The 22,517-nt window shown below is 46.0% G+C and overlaps 1 protein-coding gene across 3 annotated transcripts in view; it reads right to left on the bottom strand.

The window, feature by feature from the left end:
* The window catches only part of LOC139383144 (huntingtin-interacting protein 1-like), a 46,348-nt gene that overhangs the window by 10,523 nt on the left and 13,308 nt on the right, over positions 1 to 22,517 (bottom strand). For 2 of the 3 annotated variants that reach the window (XM_071127498.1, XM_071127499.1), the window contains exons 2-22: positions 19,710 to 19,773; positions 18,979 to 19,121; positions 17,833 to 17,889; positions 13,426 to 13,506; positions 12,865 to 12,941; positions 12,496 to 12,557; positions 11,397 to 11,537; positions 9,213 to 9,270; positions 8,975 to 9,050; positions 8,559 to 8,708; positions 7,574 to 7,674; positions 7,231 to 7,303; positions 6,899 to 7,082; positions 6,634 to 6,722; positions 6,107 to 6,223; positions 5,520 to 5,621; positions 3,435 to 3,629; positions 3,183 to 3,330; positions 2,896 to 2,982; positions 1,008 to 1,115; positions 534 to 670 (exon numbers count right to left, since the gene is read on the bottom strand). In XM_071127498.1, coding sequence (XP_070983599.1) covers positions 534 to 670; positions 1,008 to 1,115; positions 2,896 to 2,982; positions 3,183 to 3,330; positions 3,435 to 3,629; positions 5,520 to 5,621; positions 6,107 to 6,223; positions 6,634 to 6,722; positions 6,899 to 7,082; positions 7,231 to 7,303; positions 7,574 to 7,674; positions 8,559 to 8,708; positions 8,975 to 9,050; positions 9,213 to 9,270; positions 11,397 to 11,537; positions 12,496 to 12,557; positions 12,865 to 12,941; positions 13,426 to 13,506; positions 17,833 to 17,889; positions 18,979 to 19,121; positions 19,710 to 19,773 — 2,250 coding nt within the window. The remainder of the gene's footprint in view (positions 1 to 533; positions 671 to 1,007; positions 1,116 to 2,895; positions 2,983 to 3,182; positions 3,331 to 3,434; positions 3,630 to 5,519; positions 5,622 to 6,106; positions 6,224 to 6,633; positions 6,723 to 6,898; positions 7,083 to 7,230; positions 7,304 to 7,573; positions 7,675 to 8,558; positions 8,709 to 8,974; positions 9,051 to 9,212; positions 9,271 to 11,396; positions 11,538 to 12,495; positions 12,558 to 12,864; positions 12,942 to 13,425; positions 13,507 to 17,832; positions 17,890 to 18,978; positions 19,122 to 19,709; positions 19,774 to 22,517) is intronic. The other variant, XM_071127500.1, reaches the window with a different exon arrangement.

Consider the following 22,517-nt stretch of genomic DNA (forward strand, 5'->3'; position numbering starts at 1 on the left):
AGTGTCGGCCTCTTGAGAGAGATACGCAGACAGAGAGAGAGATACGCAGACAGAGAGATATCGCAGATTTTTTGCTAGCGTTAGGTTGTTGCTAGAAACCAGGGCTGAAAGCAGATTGATATCCTTGCCAGTAGGTATAGTACAGATTGCTAAAAAATCATTTGAACACGTAGTCAAATTGTGATTGTTCTTTTTCGATTGTGATTCTTCTGATGAGAGTGTTTAATGACAGCCTCATTGTTTACTTTCTGTAGATCACCTTAAGATCAACTGGACATGTAGCCTATTCTAGTTTATCCATGAATCCCTCCGTCACTGCAGCCTGACTGAGGTTTACAATGGTTCTGTATCATCAGTATCAACGTCAGAGACCTCCTCCTCCCTTTAACTCGCTAGTAATTGTGTAATAATCTCATGTTTTCATGAAATCAAATGACTGTAATTTGCACCTAAACTGTACTATGTACTCACATTTACTCTTAAGAATAAAGCAATAACAACTAAACTTGTATGACCATAAAGACTGGACTGACCTCTGCGGTGGCCAGGATGCCCTCCAGTGCTGCCCTCAACGTTGCGCTGTCTACCGTAGCCAGGCTTTCCTGCTCCTTCATCTGACCCAGCAGGGCCAGAGCTTCAGCCCCACACGCCTTCACACTGTCTGACAACGCTGTGGAAAGAGACGGGGGACAGAGAGGACGGTCAGAGATGCACACAGTACGGCGACTTAGAGGAAGTGAGTGGCTAACTGCTATCCTGGTCCTTCATCTGTTTGTGCCGTCCTCCCAACTCCGGCACCCGGTGACAGACAGCACAAACAGATAGGGAATCAGGCTATCGTTGCCTGTCTGCGCATTATCAGTACTTCTCTAACATGTATATAGGGACGTAGTGGTTTTTATAAGACATGGATCAAATCAAACTTTATTTAAAATCATGGCGCATTCCTGTCCTGTCCTGTGAGTGCACATTTCAGTTGAAAAGACACAGGGACAGCTCACACTCACCGTCCGCTTGCTCCACTGGCACCATGTGAGATGTGGCACTGCCCTGAACAATGGTGTCGCCCACCAGGTGGGCAAGATGGGTCACTGCCCGCACCAGCTCCGACACACCTGGAGAAGCAAGGGTCAAAGGTCAGACTGATAAATGTCTATATACAAATAAACAGGATATGCCACTTTTATATAAAGTACTTGAAGGCTGTAATGCTGAAAAACACTGTATTTGAACAATAAAATACACATTTTTACCACAGCACCAGTCAAAAGTTTGGACAGACCTACTCATTCCAGGATTTTTCTTTATTTTTTACTATTTTCTAATTTAGAATAATAGTAAAGACATCAAAACTATGAAATAACACGTATGGAATCATGTAGTAACCAAAAAATATATTTTAGATTCTTCAAAGTAGCCACCCTTTGCCTTGATGACAGCTTTGCACACTCTTGGCATTCTCTCAACCAGCAATGATTGTCCCACAAAGCGCAAACCAGATGGGATGGTGTATCGCTGCAGAATGCTGTGGTAACCATGCTGGTTAATTGTGCCTTGAATTCTAAATAAATCACTGACAGTGTCACCAGCAAAGCATCCCCACACCATCACACCTCCTCCTCCATGCTTCACGGTGGGAACCACACATGCGGAGGTCATCCGTTCACCTACTCTGTGTCTCACAAAGTCACGGCAGATGGAACTAAAAATCTCAAATTTGGATTCATCAGACCAACAGACAGATTTCCACCGGTCTAATGTCCATTGCTCGTGTTTCTTGGCCCAAGCAATTATCTTCTTCTTATTAGTGTCCTTCAGTAGTGGTTTCTTTGCAGCAATTCAGCCAAGAAGGCCTGATTCACACAGTCTCCTCTGAACAGTTGATGTTGAGATGTGTCTGTCACCTGAACTCTGTGAAGCATATATTAGGGCTGCAATTTCTGAGGTTGGTAACTCTAATGAACTTATCCTCTGCAGCAGAGGTAACTCTGGGTCTTCCTTTCCTTTGGCGGTCCTCATGAGAGCCAGTTTCATCATAGCGCTGGATGGTGTTTGCGACTACACTTGAGGAAAGTGAAAGAAGTTCTTGAAATGTTCCGAATTGACTGACCTTCATGTCTTAAAGATGGACTGTCATTTCTCTTTGCTTATTTGAGCTGTTCTTTCCATAATAATGACTTGGTCTTTTACCAAATAGGGTTATCTTCTGTATACCAACCCTACCTTTACCTTGTCACAACACAACTGATTGGCTCAAACACATTAAGGAAAGAAATTCCACAAATTAACTTTAAACAAGGCACACCCGTTAATTGAAATGCATTCCAGATGACTACCTCATGAAGCTGGTTGAGAGAATGCCAAGAGTGTGCAAAGCTGTCATCAAGGCAAAGGGTGGCTACTTTGAAGAATCTAAAATCTATGATTTGTTTAACACTTTTTTGGTTACTACATGATTCCATAATTTTGATAACTATTGTTGTAGAAAATAGTAAAAATAAAGAAAACCCCTTGAATGAGTAGGTGTGTCCAAACTTTTGACTGGTACTGTGTAATACACACACACACACACACACACACACACACACACACACACACACACACACACACACACACACACACACACACACACACACACACACACACACACACACACACACACACACACACACACACACACACACACACACACACACACACACACACACACACACACACACACACACACACGTTCTTCCCGTTAATGTTGCCGAGTTAATTACTGTCAAACTGCACTGCGACCTTTTGACCTGCTACACAAGAACGACAACGGCTTCGATAGGTGCCTGAAAGTAGATTGTGTGTGTGATGGCACAAAGCTGACTAAGGGAGTAAGAGAGCAGATCTGAATCTGACCTGTGTTGTCTGCCAGGTAGCCGTCTCTGGCAGAGTGAAGTCTGTCCATACAGTCCAGAGATGCCTGACACCTGGACGCCAGGTAGTCTACACACAAGGAGGGTACACAGTAAGGGGGAGGCATCTTCCACCATACAAACACACCACTATGAAGGGACATCATCCAACATCACACACAGCACGGGTTTCACAATGTAGCATCATCTCAGACGGTCGGAGGGACAGACAGGAACAAAGCTGTAATCAGGTGTGCCTAAGACAGAGGTTGGAGAGGGTTAGAGGCTGACCTGCAGAGCTGGTGCAGCTGATATGTGCCGGGTCGTCAAGCTGGGCCAGTGAGTCCTGGACTATCCTCTCTGCCTCCTCCACAGCCCCCTGTAGGGTGGACCAGCGGGCTGCCACCAGCTGGCTCTCCAGGGCCTGCTCCCTGCTCTCCTATCCACACAGGGTCAGTGAGAGAATCAGATATCACACACGCTCACTGAGAGGCTGAAACACAGGCCACACGCACACAAACAGCTACCTCCCCTGAAACGCACCTTCTCATTGAGTTGGTTCTGTAGGGCCTCGGCAGTCTTCACTCCACTTTCCCTCTCACTGGCCAGGCTGCTCTGAACACGCTCTAGCTCCTCCCCCAGGCCTGCAAGCTCCTCCTCTTTCTTCAACAAGGATCCCGCTAGCTCCACCTTCTCTGATTCCACAGTCGAGAGCTGCGAACTGAGCTCCTCACTCGACTGAGATTGAGAGAGACAGAGAGAAGGAAAGTGAGTGAATTGTCAATTGTCAAAGATCCCAGCCACACCAGTCATAGACTGTTCTCTCTGCTACCGCATGGCAAGCGATACCGGAGCGCCAAGTCTAGGACCAAAAGGCTCCTTAACAGCTTCTACCCCCGAGCCATAAGACTCCTGAACAGGTAATCAAATGGCTACCCGGACTATTTGCATTGTGTCCCGCCCCCCAACCCCTTTTACGCTGCTGCTACTCTCTGTTTATCATGTATGCATAGTCACTTTAACCATACATTCATGTACATACTACCTCAATTAGCCCGACTAACCGGTGCCCCCGCACATTGGCTACCCGGGACTATCTGCATTGTGTCCCGCCACCCCCCACTCCCTCTTTTACGCTACTGCTGCTCTCTGTTTATCATATATGCATAGTCACTTTAACCATACCTACATGTACATACTACCTCAATCAGCCTGACTAACTGGTATCTGTATATAGCCTCGCTACTGTATATAGTCGTTTTACTGTTGTTTTTATTTCTTTACCTAATGCCTATTTTACCTAATGCCTAAAAATTGCACTGTTGGTTAGGGCCTGTAAGTAAGCATTTCACTATAAGGTCTATAATTAACTTTTTTTTAAATATATATATTTTTTTTTTACCCCTTTTTCTCCCCAATTTCGTGGTATCCAATTGTTGTAGTAGCTACTATCTTGTCTCATCGCTACAACTCCCGTACGGGCTCGGGAGAGACAAAGGTTGAAAGTCATGCGTCCTCCGATACACAACCCAACCAAGCCGCACTGCTTCTTAACACAGCGCGCATCCAACCCGGAAGCCAGCCGCACCAATGTGTCGGAGGAAACACCGTGCACCTGGCCACCTTGGTTAGTGCACACTGCGCCCAGCCCACCACAGGAGTCGCTGGTGCGCGATGAGACAAGGACACCCCTACCGACCAAGCCCTCCCTAACCCGGGCGACGCTAGGCCAATTGTGCGTCGCCCCACGGACCTCCCGGTCGCGAACCCAGGGACTCTGATGGCACAGCTGCCGCTGCAGTACAGCGCCCTTAACCACTGCGCCACCCGGGAGGCCCGTGACAAATTAACTTTGATTTAAGTGGGGGGGAGGGGGGGGGAAGAGAAAACAGTATGATACACATACAGTATTTTAGGATCGTACCTATCCCTGTGTTTATCTGCTGAAATGAACAACAAGGCTCACACACTATACACTCCTAATACCACCTTTTTAATGGTGACTACGCCCTAAGTGCTAGGAGATGTGGATATGACAACTGCCATTCTTCTACTCTCCCTCACCTGTTTGTGGGCACCCTCCTGAGCATGCGAACAGGAATGTGAATGAGAAACGGGAATAAAGAGTTTGTAAGTGAAATGTGTGACAGAGTATGTGTGTGAGGACAGGAGGGAGTGGTTGTGTGAGGGAGAATGAGAAAAGAAGGGGGTAGGGCGAGAGAGAAGTGAGTGTGTTGATTCAGAAATAGGGTTGGCAGGAGTGAAGAGTGGTAGGCCTGCTTACACACTGTCGGATCACGCTCCACACAACCCCCCCTCCGCACACACACACACACACACACCCCCCCCTCCGCACACACACACACACACACACACACACACACACACACACACACACACACACACACACACACACACACACACACACACACACACACACACACACACACACACACACACACACACACACACACACACACACACACACAGGTAGAAGAGTAACATGGAGTTGGGGAATGTAAAGATAGAAGACAGAGTAAAGACGACGTGAAGGTGTCAGGGTAAGGTCAAGTGGAGTAAAGTGGAGTGTACTGTTGGGTGAGTGTTTTTGGCTAGAGAGTTGGCCACCTGTTGGGACGAGGCCATGGTGCTTTTCAGGGTGTCTAGCTCCGCCCTGCTGGAGATCAGCTCCCTCTGCAGCTCCTGCAGCTGCTCCACTTGTTCCTGCTCCTGAAGGGGGACAGAGGCGGGAGAGACGGAGAAAGGAGGGGGAGAGAGATGTCATCTGCTAGGTCTCCATCCCTCTACCTCAGTTTATTCTGAGGGGTTTTCCTACCTCTCTAACACCTACATGTACAGCAAGGCATCTCGGTTACACAATGAGATCGAGAGAGAAGGTTTCAATGTACTGTAGTATAAAGATGTTAAGTATATTACATTTGAAGTCATCTGTGTCCATGAAAGTGAGAGAGAGAGGGGGGAAAAGAGAGCGAGAGAAAGGGAAAGAGAGAGAGAGAGAGAGAGAGAGAGACAGAGAGACAGATAGAGAAGAGAGAGAGAGAGAGAGAGAAGAGAGAGAGAGGGGGGAAAAGAGAGCGAGAGAAAGGGAGAGAGAGAGAGAGAGAGAGAGAGAGAGAGAGAGAGAGAGAGAGAGAGAGAGAGAGAGAGAGAGAGGGGGAAACGGTATTTCAGGACAGCGTGTGCCTTGCCCTCACTCGTCTCTCCGCGGCCTCCTGGGCAGCCTTGACCTTCTCCTGCATCTCTCTCCTCACGCTGTCCACCTCGTCCTGAGCCGCCCGCGCCACCGTCATCTGACGAGTCACCTCCGCGTTCTAAAGCCACAAACAGAAAAACACAAGATGTTTTAGGGGAGGGACGAGCTTTTAGAATTACAAACAAGAAATCTGGAGGAAACGTGTGAGTATTGCTGCTAGAAGTGTATTCTCCATAGAAATGTTGTAGTACAGAATGGATAGAGGGTCCCTGTTCACACCCTACTCCTGACCCCTCTCCCTTGGCCAAAACACCTCTGATGTTTGCAGTTCGCTAAGTTGGAAGCAATATAGTGAAATCTCCACCACTACACTGTTCATACTTATCCAGACCCTTCAGATCTGCAAACAAGGGTGAGGGCCAAGGGTGAGGGAGCAAAAGGGCACTGGCTGAGAGGGGTAGGAGTCAGCCTGCACCATGAGTCTGGGGGGTGAGGTTCTTCGATCGTAAGGGGTCTGGATGGGCCTACCTTCCTCAGCAGGTCAGCGTGACTCTGCACCAGCTCTGTGTACTTCTCTTTCAGCTTGACGTAGCGCTGCTCGTTGGCCACCGCTTTCCCTGAGACACATGGACAGACAGCGCTGTTACTGTCACAACAGTCAGAGGGCTGAACACACGTTAACTAACAAAACACATGTGAAGTGGTATAGATGGGTACTGGAGTGTCGGATGGTAGTGGGTAACTGCTAGAAGGTGGAGTTGTGCAGATGTGCCCGGGCTGTCTCTGGACTCACTCTCGATCTCGGTGAGGCTTCGCTGCTCTTTCTCCGTGTCCTCTTTGACCCGGCGCAGGTCGTCAAGCTCCGCCCTCAGGAACTCGCTCTCTCCCAATGCCTGCATTCTCAGGTGGCTCTGCTCTGCTAGCTCCGCCTCTAGCTCATTGACACGCCCGCGCAGCGCCTGGCACAGACGCCCACTCTGTGAGAGAGAGAGAGAGAGAGAGAGAAAGAGAGAGGAGGGACAGGATGTTATGGTTCAACAGTGTGTAAACACACTGCCTCAGAAGTTCAGGCATTATGGAGAACTGCCTCTGTAGTGACTCAAGTGCCTCATTAAACCTCCTCACCTCCAATCTGAAGGACTCCAGTTCCTCCCTGAGGGCCTGGATCTCCCGTGTCAGCTGCTCGATCAGGCGGTCCCTAATGGAAACAGGACAGGACCAGGTTGAGTTCATTAGGCAAAAAAAAAACTGAAGAAAATGGGCCAAAACAGAAAAAGGACTAACTGGCCAATGATAAAAGCGTATTTTCCATTGCAAAACGTTTTGGTACGGTGTGCCCAGGCCATTCCTCAGCTGCAGGGCTTTCAGTTTGTCACACAATTCAGACCAATCTATACAGACAAAGGATATCCTACAAATGTCAAATTCGGTCATCCAGAGTGCAGCCAGTTTGGTTCTGTTGTCTTACTTGTCGTCCTTGCGCATCCCGTTCTGATTGTTGAAATTGAAGGGGTCCGTGGCGGCGGACGTGCCAAAGAGGTCGTCGAACCTGGGCTCAACCACAGTAGCCTAGTCGGAACCAACACAGCAAGACAGACAGTCAGTCAGCCAGCCAGCCAACCAGCCAGCCAGACAGACAGTCAGCCAGTCAACCAGCCAGCCAGCCAGCCAGCCAGTCAGCCAGTCAGCCAGTCAGCCAGCCAGTCAGTCAGCCAGTCAGCCAGTCAGCCAGTCAGCCAACCAACCAGCCAGCCAGCCAGCCAGCCAGCCAGCCAGCCAGTCAGCCAGTCAACCAGTCAGCCAGCCAGCCAGTCAACCAGTCTGCCAGCCAGTCAGTCAGCCAGCCATCAGCCAGTCAGCCAGCCAGACAGACAGTCAGCCAGTCATCAGCCAGTCAGCCAGCCAGTCAACCAGCCATCAGTCAGTCAGCCAGCCATCAGTCAGTCAGCCAGCCATCAGTCAGTCAGCCAGCCAGTCAGCCAGCCAGTCAGCCAGTCAACCAGCCATCAGTCAGTCATCAGTCAGTCAACCAGCCATCAGTCAGTCAGCCAGCCATCCATCAGTCAGTCAGCCAGCCATCAGCTAGTCAGCCAACCAGCCAGCCAGTCAGCCAGTCAGCCAGCCAGTCAGCCAGTCAGCCAGTCAGCCAGCCAGCCAGACAGCCGTTCTATAGGCTTTAGGTTTCATTAGGTTAAGTTGACAGACACAGATACTGTACAACTACGACCGAGGACAGAAGGAGCCCCGTTTGTAACATGCCATATTCTGTAAAAAAAATAAATAAATAAATAAATAAAAAAATTAATATATATTATATATATATATTCCATGCCACAGGAATGGGATAAGTTTGAGTCAGCGAGCGCACGAAATTCATCTTTCACACACAATATGGCATGTTACAAACGGCGCCCTATAAGAAAGCAGTAATGGGACATGTTCAGATGGGCTACCGGCTGGACTGGGATGTCAGTATCCACCAGGTCCTCTGTCACCAGGTCCACCATGTGTTCCGTCTCGGGGGAGGACGACTCAGCCGGGATGACTACCACCGGACTGATGTGCTCCGACAACGCCGACGCCCGCAGGAAGTTAGGTGGGTTCTGACAGCGGAGAGAGAGAGAGAGAGAGAGAGACACACACACGAGACAATTCATCAAATTGTATTTGTATAGCACTTAACCCAAGTAGCTGAACAGCAACCTGGGCCCAAATTCCTCAAGAGGAAGCAAGGGCAACAGAGAAAATAGGAGACTACGTGCATGTGCATGGGTGTGAGCGTGTGTGAATGATACAGTATTTACTTGATAATACACAGCAGAGATCCTGTCTAATCTACAGGCTAGATCAGGAGGACTCCAGGCCTTACCTCAGGTAACTGTGGGATCTGAATGAGCCTCTTGAAGTACTGCAGGTTACTGGAGCGGTAGAACAGACTCTTCAGCCTAGCAGAGACGACACACACACGGATGAAACACTCCACCTTCATCATCACACCTTCAGCACTGCAGGCGACAGAGCACTATGTGCCCTGGTCAAAACTAGTGCACCATATAGGGAATAGGGTGCTATTTGAGACGCTGTCCATGACTTGTGCGTGAACTCACTTCTTGAACTGCTCCTGGAAGCGGTCTCTGTGGCCCTGGAGTGTGTCAGCAGGAAGGCCTGGAACAGACAGACAAACAGATCAGAGTTTTGGAATGTGTGTGTGTGTGTGTGTGTATGAAACTACTGAAAATGTGTGTGTACTAAGGTTTTAGCCATTTCCTAACCCCATGATATGACCAGGAAAATTATGTGAATGACGTGCCCTTGGAATAGCCACAGTTTTTCTGGGACAGTCACAGGAAAAACTGTTGGCCCTAGATCAGTGGTTCTTAACCTGGGTTCGATCGAACCCCAGGGGTTCGGTGAGTCAGTCTCAGGGGTTCGGCGGAGGTCAAGACACACATCCGATTCATATGATTCGTGATGACACGCTCCGCTTGGCCATCATTGGCTGCATGTGATCACGCTACATCGCTTGGCCTATCTGTGCTGCAGGGAATTTGGTGCGCTCAGTAGTCGACTTGTGACTGTCGTGATGGTACGTCTTGTGATTTCTTTCTTAATATTTTAATCCCTTCATACTTACCATGTCGAGCAAAAAAAGAAAGTGGTCGGACGAATATGTACAATATGGATTCACATGTATAACAAAACGTGATGGGAGTCAGCGTCCTAACTGCATGATTTGCAATGCCAAGTTGAGCAATTCTAGTCCAGCACCGGCAAAACTAAGAGAACACTTCCTTAAGCTGCATGGAGATGGAAAATACAAGAACACAACGCTCGCTGAATTCAAGGTGAAGAGAGCCAGATTCGATGAAAAGGCTACTCTGCCTGTTCTCGGCTTTGTACCCATCAACAAACCGATCCTCACAGCATCGTACGAAGTTGCTTACCTGTTCGCAAAGCAGGGCAAACCACACACCATTGGTGAAACACTCATAAAACCAGCTGTGTTGAAGATGGCGAATATCATGCTGGGAAAAGAGGCTGAAGTTAAGTTATCCCAAATTCCTCTTTCAAATGACACCATCAGCGACAGAATAGAGGACATGAGCAACGACATCTTGGCTCAAGTAGTTGCAGATCTGATTTCAAGCCCGGCAAAATTCAGCCTTCAACTGGACGAGACCACAGACGTTTCCAATCTAAGCCAGCTTGCTGTATTCGTGCGCTATGTGAAAGACGACATGATAAAGGACGATTTTTTATTTTGTAAGCCTCTTACAACAACAACTAAGGCAGCCGATGTGAAGAAACTTGTGGATGACTTCTTCAAAGACAACAATCTTTCGTGGGATATGGTTTCTGCAGTTTGTTCGGACGGAGCTCCAGTCATGCTGGGAAGAAAGTCTGGTTTTGGTGCGCTAGTGAAAGCCGATGCACCACACATCATTGTTACGCATTGTATTCTGCACAGGCATGCGTTGGCAACAAAAACCTTGCCTCCAAAACTGGCATAAGTATTAAAAATTGTAGTGGAATGCGTGAACTATGTGCGAACTAGTGCTCTGCGGCATTGCATCTTCAGTGAGCTGTGTAAAGAAATGGGCTCTGAATTCGAGGTACTTCTGTACCATTCTAACGTTCGGTGGTTATCCCGGGGACAGGTGCTGAATCGTGTTTTTGCCGTGCGTGTGGAATTAGCCCTGTTTTTGCAAGAGCACCAACATTGCCATGCAGATTACTTCAAAAATTCTGAGTTCATTCTCATTTTAGCGTACATGGCCGATATCTTCGCAGCTCTCAATCATCTCAATCAAAAGATGCAGGGCGGTGGAGTCAACATCATCGAAGCGGAGGAAAACCTGAAGGCTTTTCAAAAAAGGCTACCGTTATGGAAACGACGAACAGAGAACAATAACTTCGCAAACTTTCCCCTGCTGGACGACTGTGTAAGTAAGATCGAAGATGTATCTGGAATCGGAGACATTTCTGTACCCGCGGAACTGAAGCAAGCAATTGCCACGCACTTAGATTTTGATGATTTTGTTCTTTGAACACAGTGATATTGATGCACGGTTCATTTTGTGCACCAGTCAAATATATACCTGTTTTGAATTTGAAAAAATCATTTTATTTTTCCAATTAAGAAGGGTTCAGTGAATGCGCATATGAAACTGGTGGGGTTCAGTACCTCCAACAAGGTTAAGAACCACTGCCCTAGATTAATAGTCAAGTATTAGTTATTCAGGCTGTCACTCTGCCATTTGTCCAGCGGGGGGCGTGTGTGTTGGACTCACAGGAGTGCAGCTTGAAGAGCAGCTTGACGGTGTAGTCGTACAGGTGGCTGCTGTCCAGGATGACCTGGATCAGGGGAGCCAGGCGACACTGGCCCGCCGCCGTCACCGACACAGACCGCGACATGTCCAGGGAGCTGAACACTGCAAGGGATGACACACACACACACATCAGAGATCATCTCGCTCTATCACTCTCTCTCACACACACACACACACACACACACACACACACACGTGACTGTCACACACAAAAAAAGGCACACACTGTTTGAGCACGCAGGTGGTTAGGAACCGCTGCTCTAGACTGAATCAACCAATGAGTATGTACAGCTCTCTTTCAGTCCCTCCATCTCCTTTACACTCCCTCCCTCCCGCTCTGATGCCAGTCCCTACAGACCCAGTCGTTCCCTCCACACAGAGGTGTGGTTTCCTGTACAGTCAAACCCAGACACACACACACCTCTCAGCTCCTGGGTGACGTGATGCTTTAGCCTGCAAAACATCTCTCCTGATGGGAGGCAAAGGGTGTGTGTGTGTGTGTGTGTGTGTGTGTGTGTGTGTGTGTGTGTGTGTGATGAGAAGAGGTGGAGACAGGGTAGAAATTAGTCCTACTGAGTGTTCAAATGGAGGAAGAAGGGAACTCATGTTGAGATAGATGGAAGATGTGTTTTACTTTGTGAAGAGCTTATAGTGGCCGAGAGAAAGGAGAGTACTGTATAGCTCTGTTTTAATGTCCATACTAGTATACTACTTTCAATTAAGCAATTTATTGGGCACACATTCTAAGTGGTATGCTAGTGTGGATATTGGGACGTAGCCTATGAAGCCAAAACCAGGGTTATGTTCATTAGGCACCAAACGGAAGAGAATGGACAAATACAGAAAGGGACTACCTAGACTTGTCCAATAAGAAACACTCATGTTTGTTTTCCGTTGCAAAACTTTTTCCGTTGACTGCGCGGATGAACATGACCCTGACATATAAAAGCTAGAACCAGATGGTTGTGTGTGAACGCTGAGGGTCATGTTATGTCACAACATCTTTAGATAAGCGTGGTTGCAGAGGAGAGATGGAGAGAGAGAGACAGGAATAGCTTACCACCAAGGAATAGGTTGAGCTCACACTCCAGGTAGTCGAACATCTCTACTGTCAACTGGAAGCTGTAGTGAGAGGACACACACAAACGCACAGAGGGGTTGGATTGGAGTGTTCACAGCATGTACAAAGTGGAGGAGGCTGTAAGACCTATGTAGCAATGAACCAGAGTTGGTTTGTCTACATATAACAATAGTCATATGCTAGAGTATCTAATAGAAGGCAATAACCAATACATTCTTAATTTTCTTGTCATTTTCAACACTTTTAATTATGATTACAAGGGAACATTGGGGATATATTAGAATATGTATCATTATAGATCCAGCCCTCTGTGGTTTGGTGAAAACAACAAAGGCAAGCGACACTCACAAGTTGTTGACGTCGTTCTCTCCCGCCTCGTCAAGCTGCCTGTTTGACATCTGAAGGTTGCCGGGGAAACGGGGATTCTGAGAAGAGAGAGAAGAACGAGTCATATCAGAACGGGCTGAATCTCAATTGTATTTTCTTGCTCCCTCGTCTCATCTCTCCTTATCCTTCTCAAAACGTATCGGAGGAGAAGATTCGAGGGGAGGAACCTCAGATCTTCTGCTCCAATGTGCTTTGAGAAGGAGACGAGGAAAGAGGACGTGAGTATTCAAAGAAATACAATTTAGATTTAACTTTGTTTTTTTCACTTCAGTAGGCATCTCCATCTCCAGGAACAATGACTAAAACCCCCAGAGCAACACCAACTCTTCTGCCTGCAGTATTTCACTGAGCTTAGCTATCTATTAACTACTGATTTCTAAAAGGCAATTCGTTTTAGAAAAGTGTTTCTGTGTGAGGAACATCCTTAGAGAAGGGTATATGCGAGAGACCGAGAAAGAGAGAGACAGACAGACGAGGGAGACTGGTCAGCCTGTCGTTCATACAGGCTGGGGTACTACTCACTTTGACGTGGAACTCCATCTTGGTGATAAGCAGTTTGAGGTAGATGCTGCACAACTTCCCGTATCCTTCACTCAGGTGACCCTGAGGGCAGGGGGGGAAAAGGGGAACAGATGGAGTCAGAGGCCTGAGAGAGCGACCAGATCAAAGTGAGATAGACATGGTCTTCTCCAGGGCCTTGGGAGAGTTCCAAAGGAGTCGCTAGTTGCTGACGTTGCAGAAGGTATTTTATCATTAAATCAAATTGATCTTCTTCTGCAATGTCTTGCACTGTATGAGTGCAGGCCTGTGTGTGTGTGTTTGTTTGTTAGTGGTACGCAGGTCAGCTTGTTGTTCACCTGCACCTTCTCCAAATTGCTAACCCATCCGAAACCGCCCGACTATATGTGATAATGTGAACATTTGAGGCCCACACCCGACCCTAACCCCCTAATAAAGCAAATGCGCTGTAGGCTAGTCAGAGATGGCAAAAACGACAGAATACAGACAACAGATTTGAAACACACTATATAAAGATATATATCGTCTGTAGAGGAGCTAATTGCACATTCCCATTCTCTCAAGATGCTAAAAGATCTAAATCTTGTTCCCCAGTCAAAATTGTGCCTACAATTGGTGTATCATTTTACTGTAAGTAATGCTTAATTCTGCAGGAGTTAATATTAAGTCTGTGAGATGTTATAGACCTACAGTCAGTGTACAGATTTCAGTTACTATTGAACCCATCTGAACAGTAGGTTACAGTTCCCTTGACATGCCATAGGCCTATGGCGTGCGTACAGTCAGGCCCTAAAGTTAGGCTCATGCACTAATGCCAGATAGCCTAAAATAATGAAATAAACATTTTATGTAGCCTATAGAATGATACATATGGATTGTTTAAGGTATTGTTTTCTCTTTATTCAACCACACATTATTTCATGACCCTAAACCCACACGCCCGCAGATATAACCAGGGTGACTGCGGGTTATGAGTCAACCCATGCATCACTAGTGTGCATGTGTGTGTGTCAAAATGAATAGCCAGCTATAAAGTAAATAGCTTCTTCTCACTTCCCTTTCTTTGGGCCCTCAGTGTGTTGTCACAACAGGAAGGAAGCAGTACTGACTGGTCATCCAAGGTCACGCTCCCAGAGTCCTAGTATATTTTGTACCATCAGTAAATACCAAGAGAGACCCAACTAAGTGTACTTCCAGGAAAAGGTTACTTGTCAGCATTAGCCTCTACTGCTCCCCCGTCCATCCTGCTCACTGAATGCATGGGCAGTAAACGGTTTGGCTTTTCCACTGTACTGCTGCAACCCAGAGGCAACTCTTTAGTAGAAATGTGGTTATATAATGTAAACGTTTTACGTATGTCAAATTAACAGTCCTAAATCAATCCTTTAACTGGATGGAAACATTTGTTTCAGTCCACAGTCAGCCCTCCAAAAGAGTGTAAAGATATTGTCTATACACAGTAGCACCATTAGGATACCATAACAACAGCGTGTGTGTTGTTGAGTCTGACTCCGGTTTAGCAGGACCACATTGCTGGGTGACTGTCACCTATTAGAATGTTTGTTACTCAGATGGCAACACTAACTGCCAGCAGACCGGCATGGACGCACCACGCTGATATTGCGTTGAGGGGAAATAATGAGGGTGATCATGATTTTACCCCCCAGTCAATGTACAGTATATGACATGAGTGTTCTAAAAATCACACCATATTCCCTATATTAGGATTTTCCCCAAATAAATAAATAAATATTGGTAGACCGAAAGTTTGTTATTCGTGTATCTTTCCATATATAGACACACCCTATGTATTTTTTATAAAATCAACTATACTGAACTAAAGTATAAACTTAACATGTAAAGTGTCCGTCCCATGTTTCATGAGCTGAAATAAAAGATTCATGAATTTTTCCATACGCACAAAAAGCTTATTTCTCTCAAATGTTCTGCACAAATTAGTTTACATCTCTGTTAGTGAGCATTTCTCCTTTGCAAAGATAATCCATCCACCTGATAGGTGTGGCATATCAAGAAGTTGATTAAACCGCATCAACATTACACAGATGAACCTTGTGCTGGGGACAATAACAGGCCACTTTAAAATGTGCAGTTGTCACACAACACAATGCCAAAGACGTCTCAAGTTGAGGTAGCGTGCAATTGGCATGCTGACTGCAGGAATGTCCCCCAGAGCTGTTGCCAAATAATTTAATGTTAATTTCTCTACCATAAGCCGCCTTCAACATCATTTTAGAGAATTTGGCAGTACGTCCAACCGACCTCACAACCACAGACCACGTGTAATCACGCCAGCCCAGCACCTCCACATCAGGCTTCTTCACCTGTGGGATCATCTGAGACCAGCCTCCCGGACAGCTGATGAAACTGAGGAGTATTTCTGTCTGTAATGAAGCCCTCTTGTGGGGAAAAACTCATTCTGATTGGCTGGGCTTATGAACTCCCAGACTGGGCTGCACCCCTGCCCAGTCATGTGAAATCCATCGATTAGGGCCTAATGACTGATTTCCTTATATGAAATGAAACATGTTGCATTTATATTTTGTTCAATATATATGCATTGAGCTTGTCTGATGCTTTAAGCACACTGTTTGATGAAATAAGACACACATGACTCAAAAAGGGAGCCAGAGATCGAGATAACCAGAAGAAAGAAACCTTAACTTGACGCAACCATCCTCCTCCCGCTCCTGCTGGCTTCGCAGATTCTGCCGTTATTATCCTGAATTGGTCAGTAAACAACTTTTTTCATTTGGAATGCCAATTTATCTTACCATTTCTACCAATCTGTGTGCCAGTTATGGTTTTCATATGCACATGTGTGGAAAAGTTTAATTTAATAACGTCTTCGTATATCAAAATCATTGTCAAGTGGTTAATCAAAATGATATCTATATGAAAATGATACAAACCTAAAAAAGTAACTTCTATTGCTATCTATGTAAAAATAGCCCACATAAAGCCAACAAATAAAAACATTGCAGCCTGCAGGTAGAAAATATCCTGTTGAAAATAAATATCCTATGAATCACATTGGCCATGCATGGCCTGCCTGCAACGAACTTGAAACGTTATATCAACTATTAAGTTGGGTCTAGGGCTGTTGCGGTGACCGTATTACTGACACACATGAAGGCAGTCAAATTCCACGTGTCCGTTTAGTCACGGTAATTCGGCTTCTCCCAAGCTCTGATGCTGCCGATGGTCATAAGCAGCCTACCAAACTTGCTAACTGCCTGATACTCAGCACTCTATTGTTTCTCTAATCACTCTGGCATCAATGCAAATGTGATCGAAAATCTAATCAAGCACTTCATGAGCCCCCCATGAGCTCATGTTGTGCAACATTTTCATTGGCCATGCAATTGCGCAAGAAAACAGAGTTATGGCCTCTATTAAAAAGAGCAGGATCCCATCAGCTTTCTAAAGGCTAGGCCTACTATATTTATTCCTCAACTTTCCTAATACTCAACAAATTGCTTATCTTTACAACAGGAGTAAAGCCTACCTGGCTGGGGTAACAATGACAAAAGAAAATACATAGAAATTGAACCAAGGGGATAGCTGTCCTCCATTCCATTTTTAAGTGCATAGATGACGTATTTTTTTCCCATGCCCCTGTTTCCGGATAAGTGCATGACAACGGTCCATTCTAAATCAAAACAAATTTCACACATATATTATTTAGTATATGTAAAAACAAGATTAAATCAAGAATAGCCTGATGGGTGACAATGTTAGCCTATCACTTGTGAATGATACACTATCCCTTGTGAATTATGACCAGCGTAAGGCAAGAAACAATGCCTTTTTTCTCCCCCTCGACTTTTTCGAATCATTAGTCACACACCTAGCCCATAGGCTTGTATCATACCTTAGGTGGCCAAATATCTTAACATGAAGCACATTCATCTGTTTTACAAGGGGTGTAGAGCCTAACTGGCATACATAAGCAGCGCGTGAGCTTTAAGAAGATCATTTTCACCATAAAAATGCACCTTAATAATAAAAGCATTACATGCATAGTCGCATTTGCGGTCATTTTGATAGTGTTTTCCTGCTAATGGAACATCTGTGCTTATGTGTGCACATTGCTGCACTTATAATGTGTTAATATAATAGTTTACCAACGTTTGAAGCTGAATGTTCTGATCTGTTGCGTCAGCCACATTGTGTAAAAATATTTTTTTTTTTATGCTATATGTATTAATTTGGGATCTAGTGCAGTATATAGGAAATGGGTGCCATTTCCAACGCAGTCAATGTGTCCATGCCAGCCTGCCGGTTAAGAGTGGTAGACATGATGACTGGGGCTGAGAATTGTTCCCGGTCTGGTTGGGAAGGGCCTTAGGGCCGTAATGACAACCATCAGTGCCGTGTCCCGATCCTTACCCACATTCTACTCATGTCACTCAGGTCAGCCTTGTTCCTCATCGAGTCCTTTATCACCTGAACACACAGAGACAGAAAGAACATTTAGACAAGGCTGATACTGATACAACAGAGAGAGCACTACATGTGAAGTTGTACTGTATGCATTGTGTGGGTGTGTTCTAGAAGGCCAGTGTGTTGGGCGATTGCCTGAGTCCTCAGAAGTGAATGAATGTGTATGGGGGTGTGTGAACAGCACTATGCTGATACTTTGCATGGTGGATGATGCTACTTCTTGGAGGTAGTAGCTACTGTGGCTAAACTGGTGGTTGTCATCTCACTGTACGGTAGGATACATTAATAGCCTCTACTTCTATGTAGCCTGGTCCCAGAACTGTTTGTGTTTGGCATGACTTGGCAAGGCAGCACATCCAGATCTGGGACCAGACTAATAGATATTCTGAATTAAGTGCAAATCTTAAATGATATTCCCTATGGGTTTCTTGGACACAGACTACGCCTAGTCCTGGACTTAAAAGCATGGTCAATGGAGAATCTCCATTTCAAAATTGGTTTTAGTCCAGGACTAAACTTAATCTGTTTCCGGGAAACCACCCCTATATTTAGTTGACCTAAACCTTATTTTACCAGGAAAATAAACTGAAAACACATTCTCATTTACAGCAATGACCTTGGAAAGAGATGCAGGGGAGAGGACAGGAGAGGGGCTGAAATTAGCCAATTGGAATCTGGGGATGAGGAGAGCCAGATTAGGAATTAAGACGGGGCGACTAGGGTTAACACCCCTAGTCTTGGGATAAGTGTTGTGGGATCTTAGTGATCACAGAGCATCAGTCTCCCATTCTAGCCCTACCCTGCTTGGCTTCAAACCAAATCCAGCAGAGTAATAAACAGGGAATATAGTATCATTCGAGACTTCTTGAGCACAAGTCTATGGAGAGATGGGCATGTCCCTGGCGTGCACTATGTTCAGGGTGGTGTTCATTAGGGACCAAAAGAAAACGTAGTGAAACAGGGAGGAACTGACAAGTCTTGTCCAATAATACATTTCAGTTTTCTGCTGCAAAATGTTTTCTATTGCACGCCTTACAGATCGCGACACAGGTGTGTGTCCCATAAGGGCTGTGTTGGTGGGTTCAGACTTACGTTGGGATGGCCGTCTCGCAGCAGCTTGTGGAAGACGTGGCAAAACTTCCAGCAGAGCACCGCATTGCTGGAGAGCGGTAGACGGTTGACCGCCGCCCAGAAAGTGTGGGCGCCCTTCTCATGGTGGGTCCCCAAGATACAGGGTGAGACAGACCAGTCAAGGAGAAACACGAGGGAGATGACAGCGAGCACACATACTCTGACGAAGGCTGCTGAGGGGGTTTTAACATAGAGAGGTGTTTTGCTTGCCTATTCAACTTCCATTGTTCTCTCAAGAGGGGCTGAAAATCTCCCAATGACCGTTACAGCAGTCTGTCTCTCGGTCACACACACACACACACACACACACACACACACACACACACACACACACACACACACACACACACACACACACACACACACACACACACACACACACACACACACACCCCGGCAGACATCAGGGTCACGTTCCATTATTGTTTTGCACGAACACAACCCTGAGTCATGAAGGAACAAGAGCTTGCACAAACACATGGGAGTCAACATAAACACAGCTCTCCTTTCTCTATAGTCAGAGAGAAACCGATTCTATCCAACACACACACACACACACACACACACACACACACACTACCACTATGCACACACGCACACACACTGCACAACTAACATCGACACTGCACACACAGTGCCCCACACACACACACAAACACACAGCGACACACCCGGATCGACAAAGAGGATATTCCTGGCATGCTTCTCTTTGACGGCGACCTCCTGCGTGTTGATGGCCTTGTTGATGCTCACAGCCTGTGCAGAGGAGGAAGTGGAGAGGGAGAGAGGAAAGAGAAAAGCATTGCACTGATTGGTGTTCTCATACTCCTCACTCGAGGAAGACACACACCACACTCAGAATTCTCTCTTTTTATATGAATTATCAGATGCCAAAGTGAATTACAATTAGTTACACATACAGTAGGCTACAGGTCTATGTGGCCCATGATTTGTCAATCAAAGCCTAACCCTGATGTTTCCAACACCATACTCTAACTGAACAATTGGAACACACACGGCGACTATAAAAATATATAAATAGATCAGTAACAAAGAGAATATTTGTAGCCTACTTATTTATACTGAATATTCAAGAACGCAATCCTCAGTAAATCCTGGCACAGTGTGGGCTTCACTTGGGGTGGTGGTAGCCTACCTCCAGTCGAGAGGTTTAAACAAACAGGGCTGAGCAAATGCCAAGGACACACACACACACACACACACACACACACATAAGCCAGGTAAACATCTGATTCCTCTCACACACACACACTCCCATAAAGCCTAGTGCTTCCATACAATGGGCCCCACTAAAATACCACCAGCCATACAGAAGAAGAATCATTTAACTTCAGGGTTGTCATTTTTCAATTTAGGAGTCATTCTTTTAACTTATGTGTAAAGAGCCACATCAGTATCCCTTTCACGCCTATTAGGAGTATCCCTTTCAGACCTATTAGGAGTATCCCTTTCAGGCCTATTAGGAGTATCCCATTCAGGCCTATTTGGAGTATCCCTTTCAGGCCTATTAGGAGTATCCCGTTCAGGCCTATTAGGAGTATCCCGTTCAGGCCTATTAGGAGTATCCCGTTCAGGCCTATTAGGAGTATCCCTTTCAGGGCTATTTGATCTCGGCCTCCATCTGAGAGGAAAAGCAGCCCCGCTATGCACCTCCACCTCTTCTCTGAGCCTTTAAATCAGGGATTGCCAACTCTGATGGGGGTCACAAAAAAATCTGAACTTATCATAAGGGGCCGCAGTGACTCGCGGGTACCCACATCCATACCCACACATGCAGTCAGAGCCGGCCCTATTCTTTTGGGGGCCCTATGCTATATTTTGTTAGGGGGCCCCCCTACCTTGAAAAAAACATTTGCGGCCTCCCACAGAGGAGAGAAAGTGAGTTAATTTCCTGCAATTCTACACATTTTGCCAAGGGGCAAAGAGAAAATGTGGCAGTTTTAAAGCAAGATTGATGCAATTCTATACATTTTGCCATGGGGCAGTCAGAAATGTTTGCAATTGTTATGCTTATTTCCTGCAATTCTACACATTTTTGCTCAGACTTATGCCATATTAATATGATATCTGAGTGAGGGACTTACAAAATCAAAACGGGGGCCGTCCCCGGTCCATAAATCGACCATGATTACTACAAGTTTAGATAACTGGCTAGACTAACTTAGCAATCAAACATGGGGTGACATGGGCTAATTGAGTGACTATCACTGACTGACATAACAAGAGAAAAACTGCTGATGCACATCCACATTTTGAATTCGCACCTGGTGTATTCTACTACTCTAACTCTCAACAGTACGTTGAGACCAACTGAATTCCTAAAACTTTTTTTCCTCTCCATTTTTAGAAATGGATCTGTGGGCCTACAAAAGCGGGGGTGGGGCCACCAGTTGCCCATCTCTGCTTTAAATGAATACCGGTGTCACATCACGAAAGGACAGGCCAGGTTGAATCATCTCACTTCCCCCAGATGTCCTGAGTCCTCTCTGGGAGGGGAAGCAGATGGTGATAAATCATCACAGGTTCACTTCACTGGTGGTTCACTGGGAGCGCAGGCAGGGCGTTGGTCTCACACGAAGGAATAACTTGCTGACCATGGCATTCAGAGGAATAACCTAAGAGTAGTGCACTACACAGTCATGCTTGATTGGTGATTATTTAGACACCTTGTTCATTCGGACATGTATATTGTTTCTCTAGTGATCAAATCAACAAACCTTTATACACACACTAAGGACGCACGAGTCATGATAAGAGTAGACAAAATAGCCTGTTTCTTTCTGTCTTTTTCTCTCAGCCTCATTACAAATGGCATATTCACAGCTCAAGGTGACAAAGAAGGGCTTTGTATTGACAAGATCGATTCACAGGGTGACTGTCTAATTAAGTCACAGCTGTGCCTTCTGAAGAGGAGAAGGAGGACAAGGATAAAGAGAGGAATGCAGAGCTGGCCAACATCTCTCAACAGACACTGCTCCCTGGTTCAAATTCCACTCCATCCATGTCTCTGTGCTTAGCTTGTAGCCCTGCCGAGGATGAACCACAAAACATGCTCAGCTCTACTAGCCATGCCTTCGATCATTAAACATACATGCAGGGTTGATATGGACACTGGCGCTACAGGTGGAACCCCTGTTGCTACATAATCAAGCACAAGCCAAGCGATTTGTGTGTATGCCATGATGTCAACACTGCACCCAGAGCCATATATCTGACCAAAGTATCCTGTGGCTTCCTCTGTGTTTACCGACAACGACAGGCAAGCGAATGTGACCTTTTCAAGTGTCACCATTGTTTGTCTGAGAATCTACTGCGGGATGGATGAGACGTATTGAAAACAGCTCAGCAGGAGTCTGGACAAAGGACAATATCTCATATCTGGATTTCACTTGCAAATACAGTCCAAAACATTCAGAATCTTCTTTACTGAACAAGTACAAAACGCAACAATTTCAAAGATTTTACTGAGTTACAGTTCA

This window comes from Oncorhynchus clarkii, chromosome 24 (assembly GCF_045791955.1).
Source record: "Oncorhynchus clarkii lewisi isolate Uvic-CL-2024 chromosome 24, UVic_Ocla_1.0, whole genome shotgun sequence".
Taxonomy (NCBI): Eukaryota; Metazoa; Chordata; class Actinopteri; order Salmoniformes; family Salmonidae; genus Oncorhynchus; species Oncorhynchus clarkii.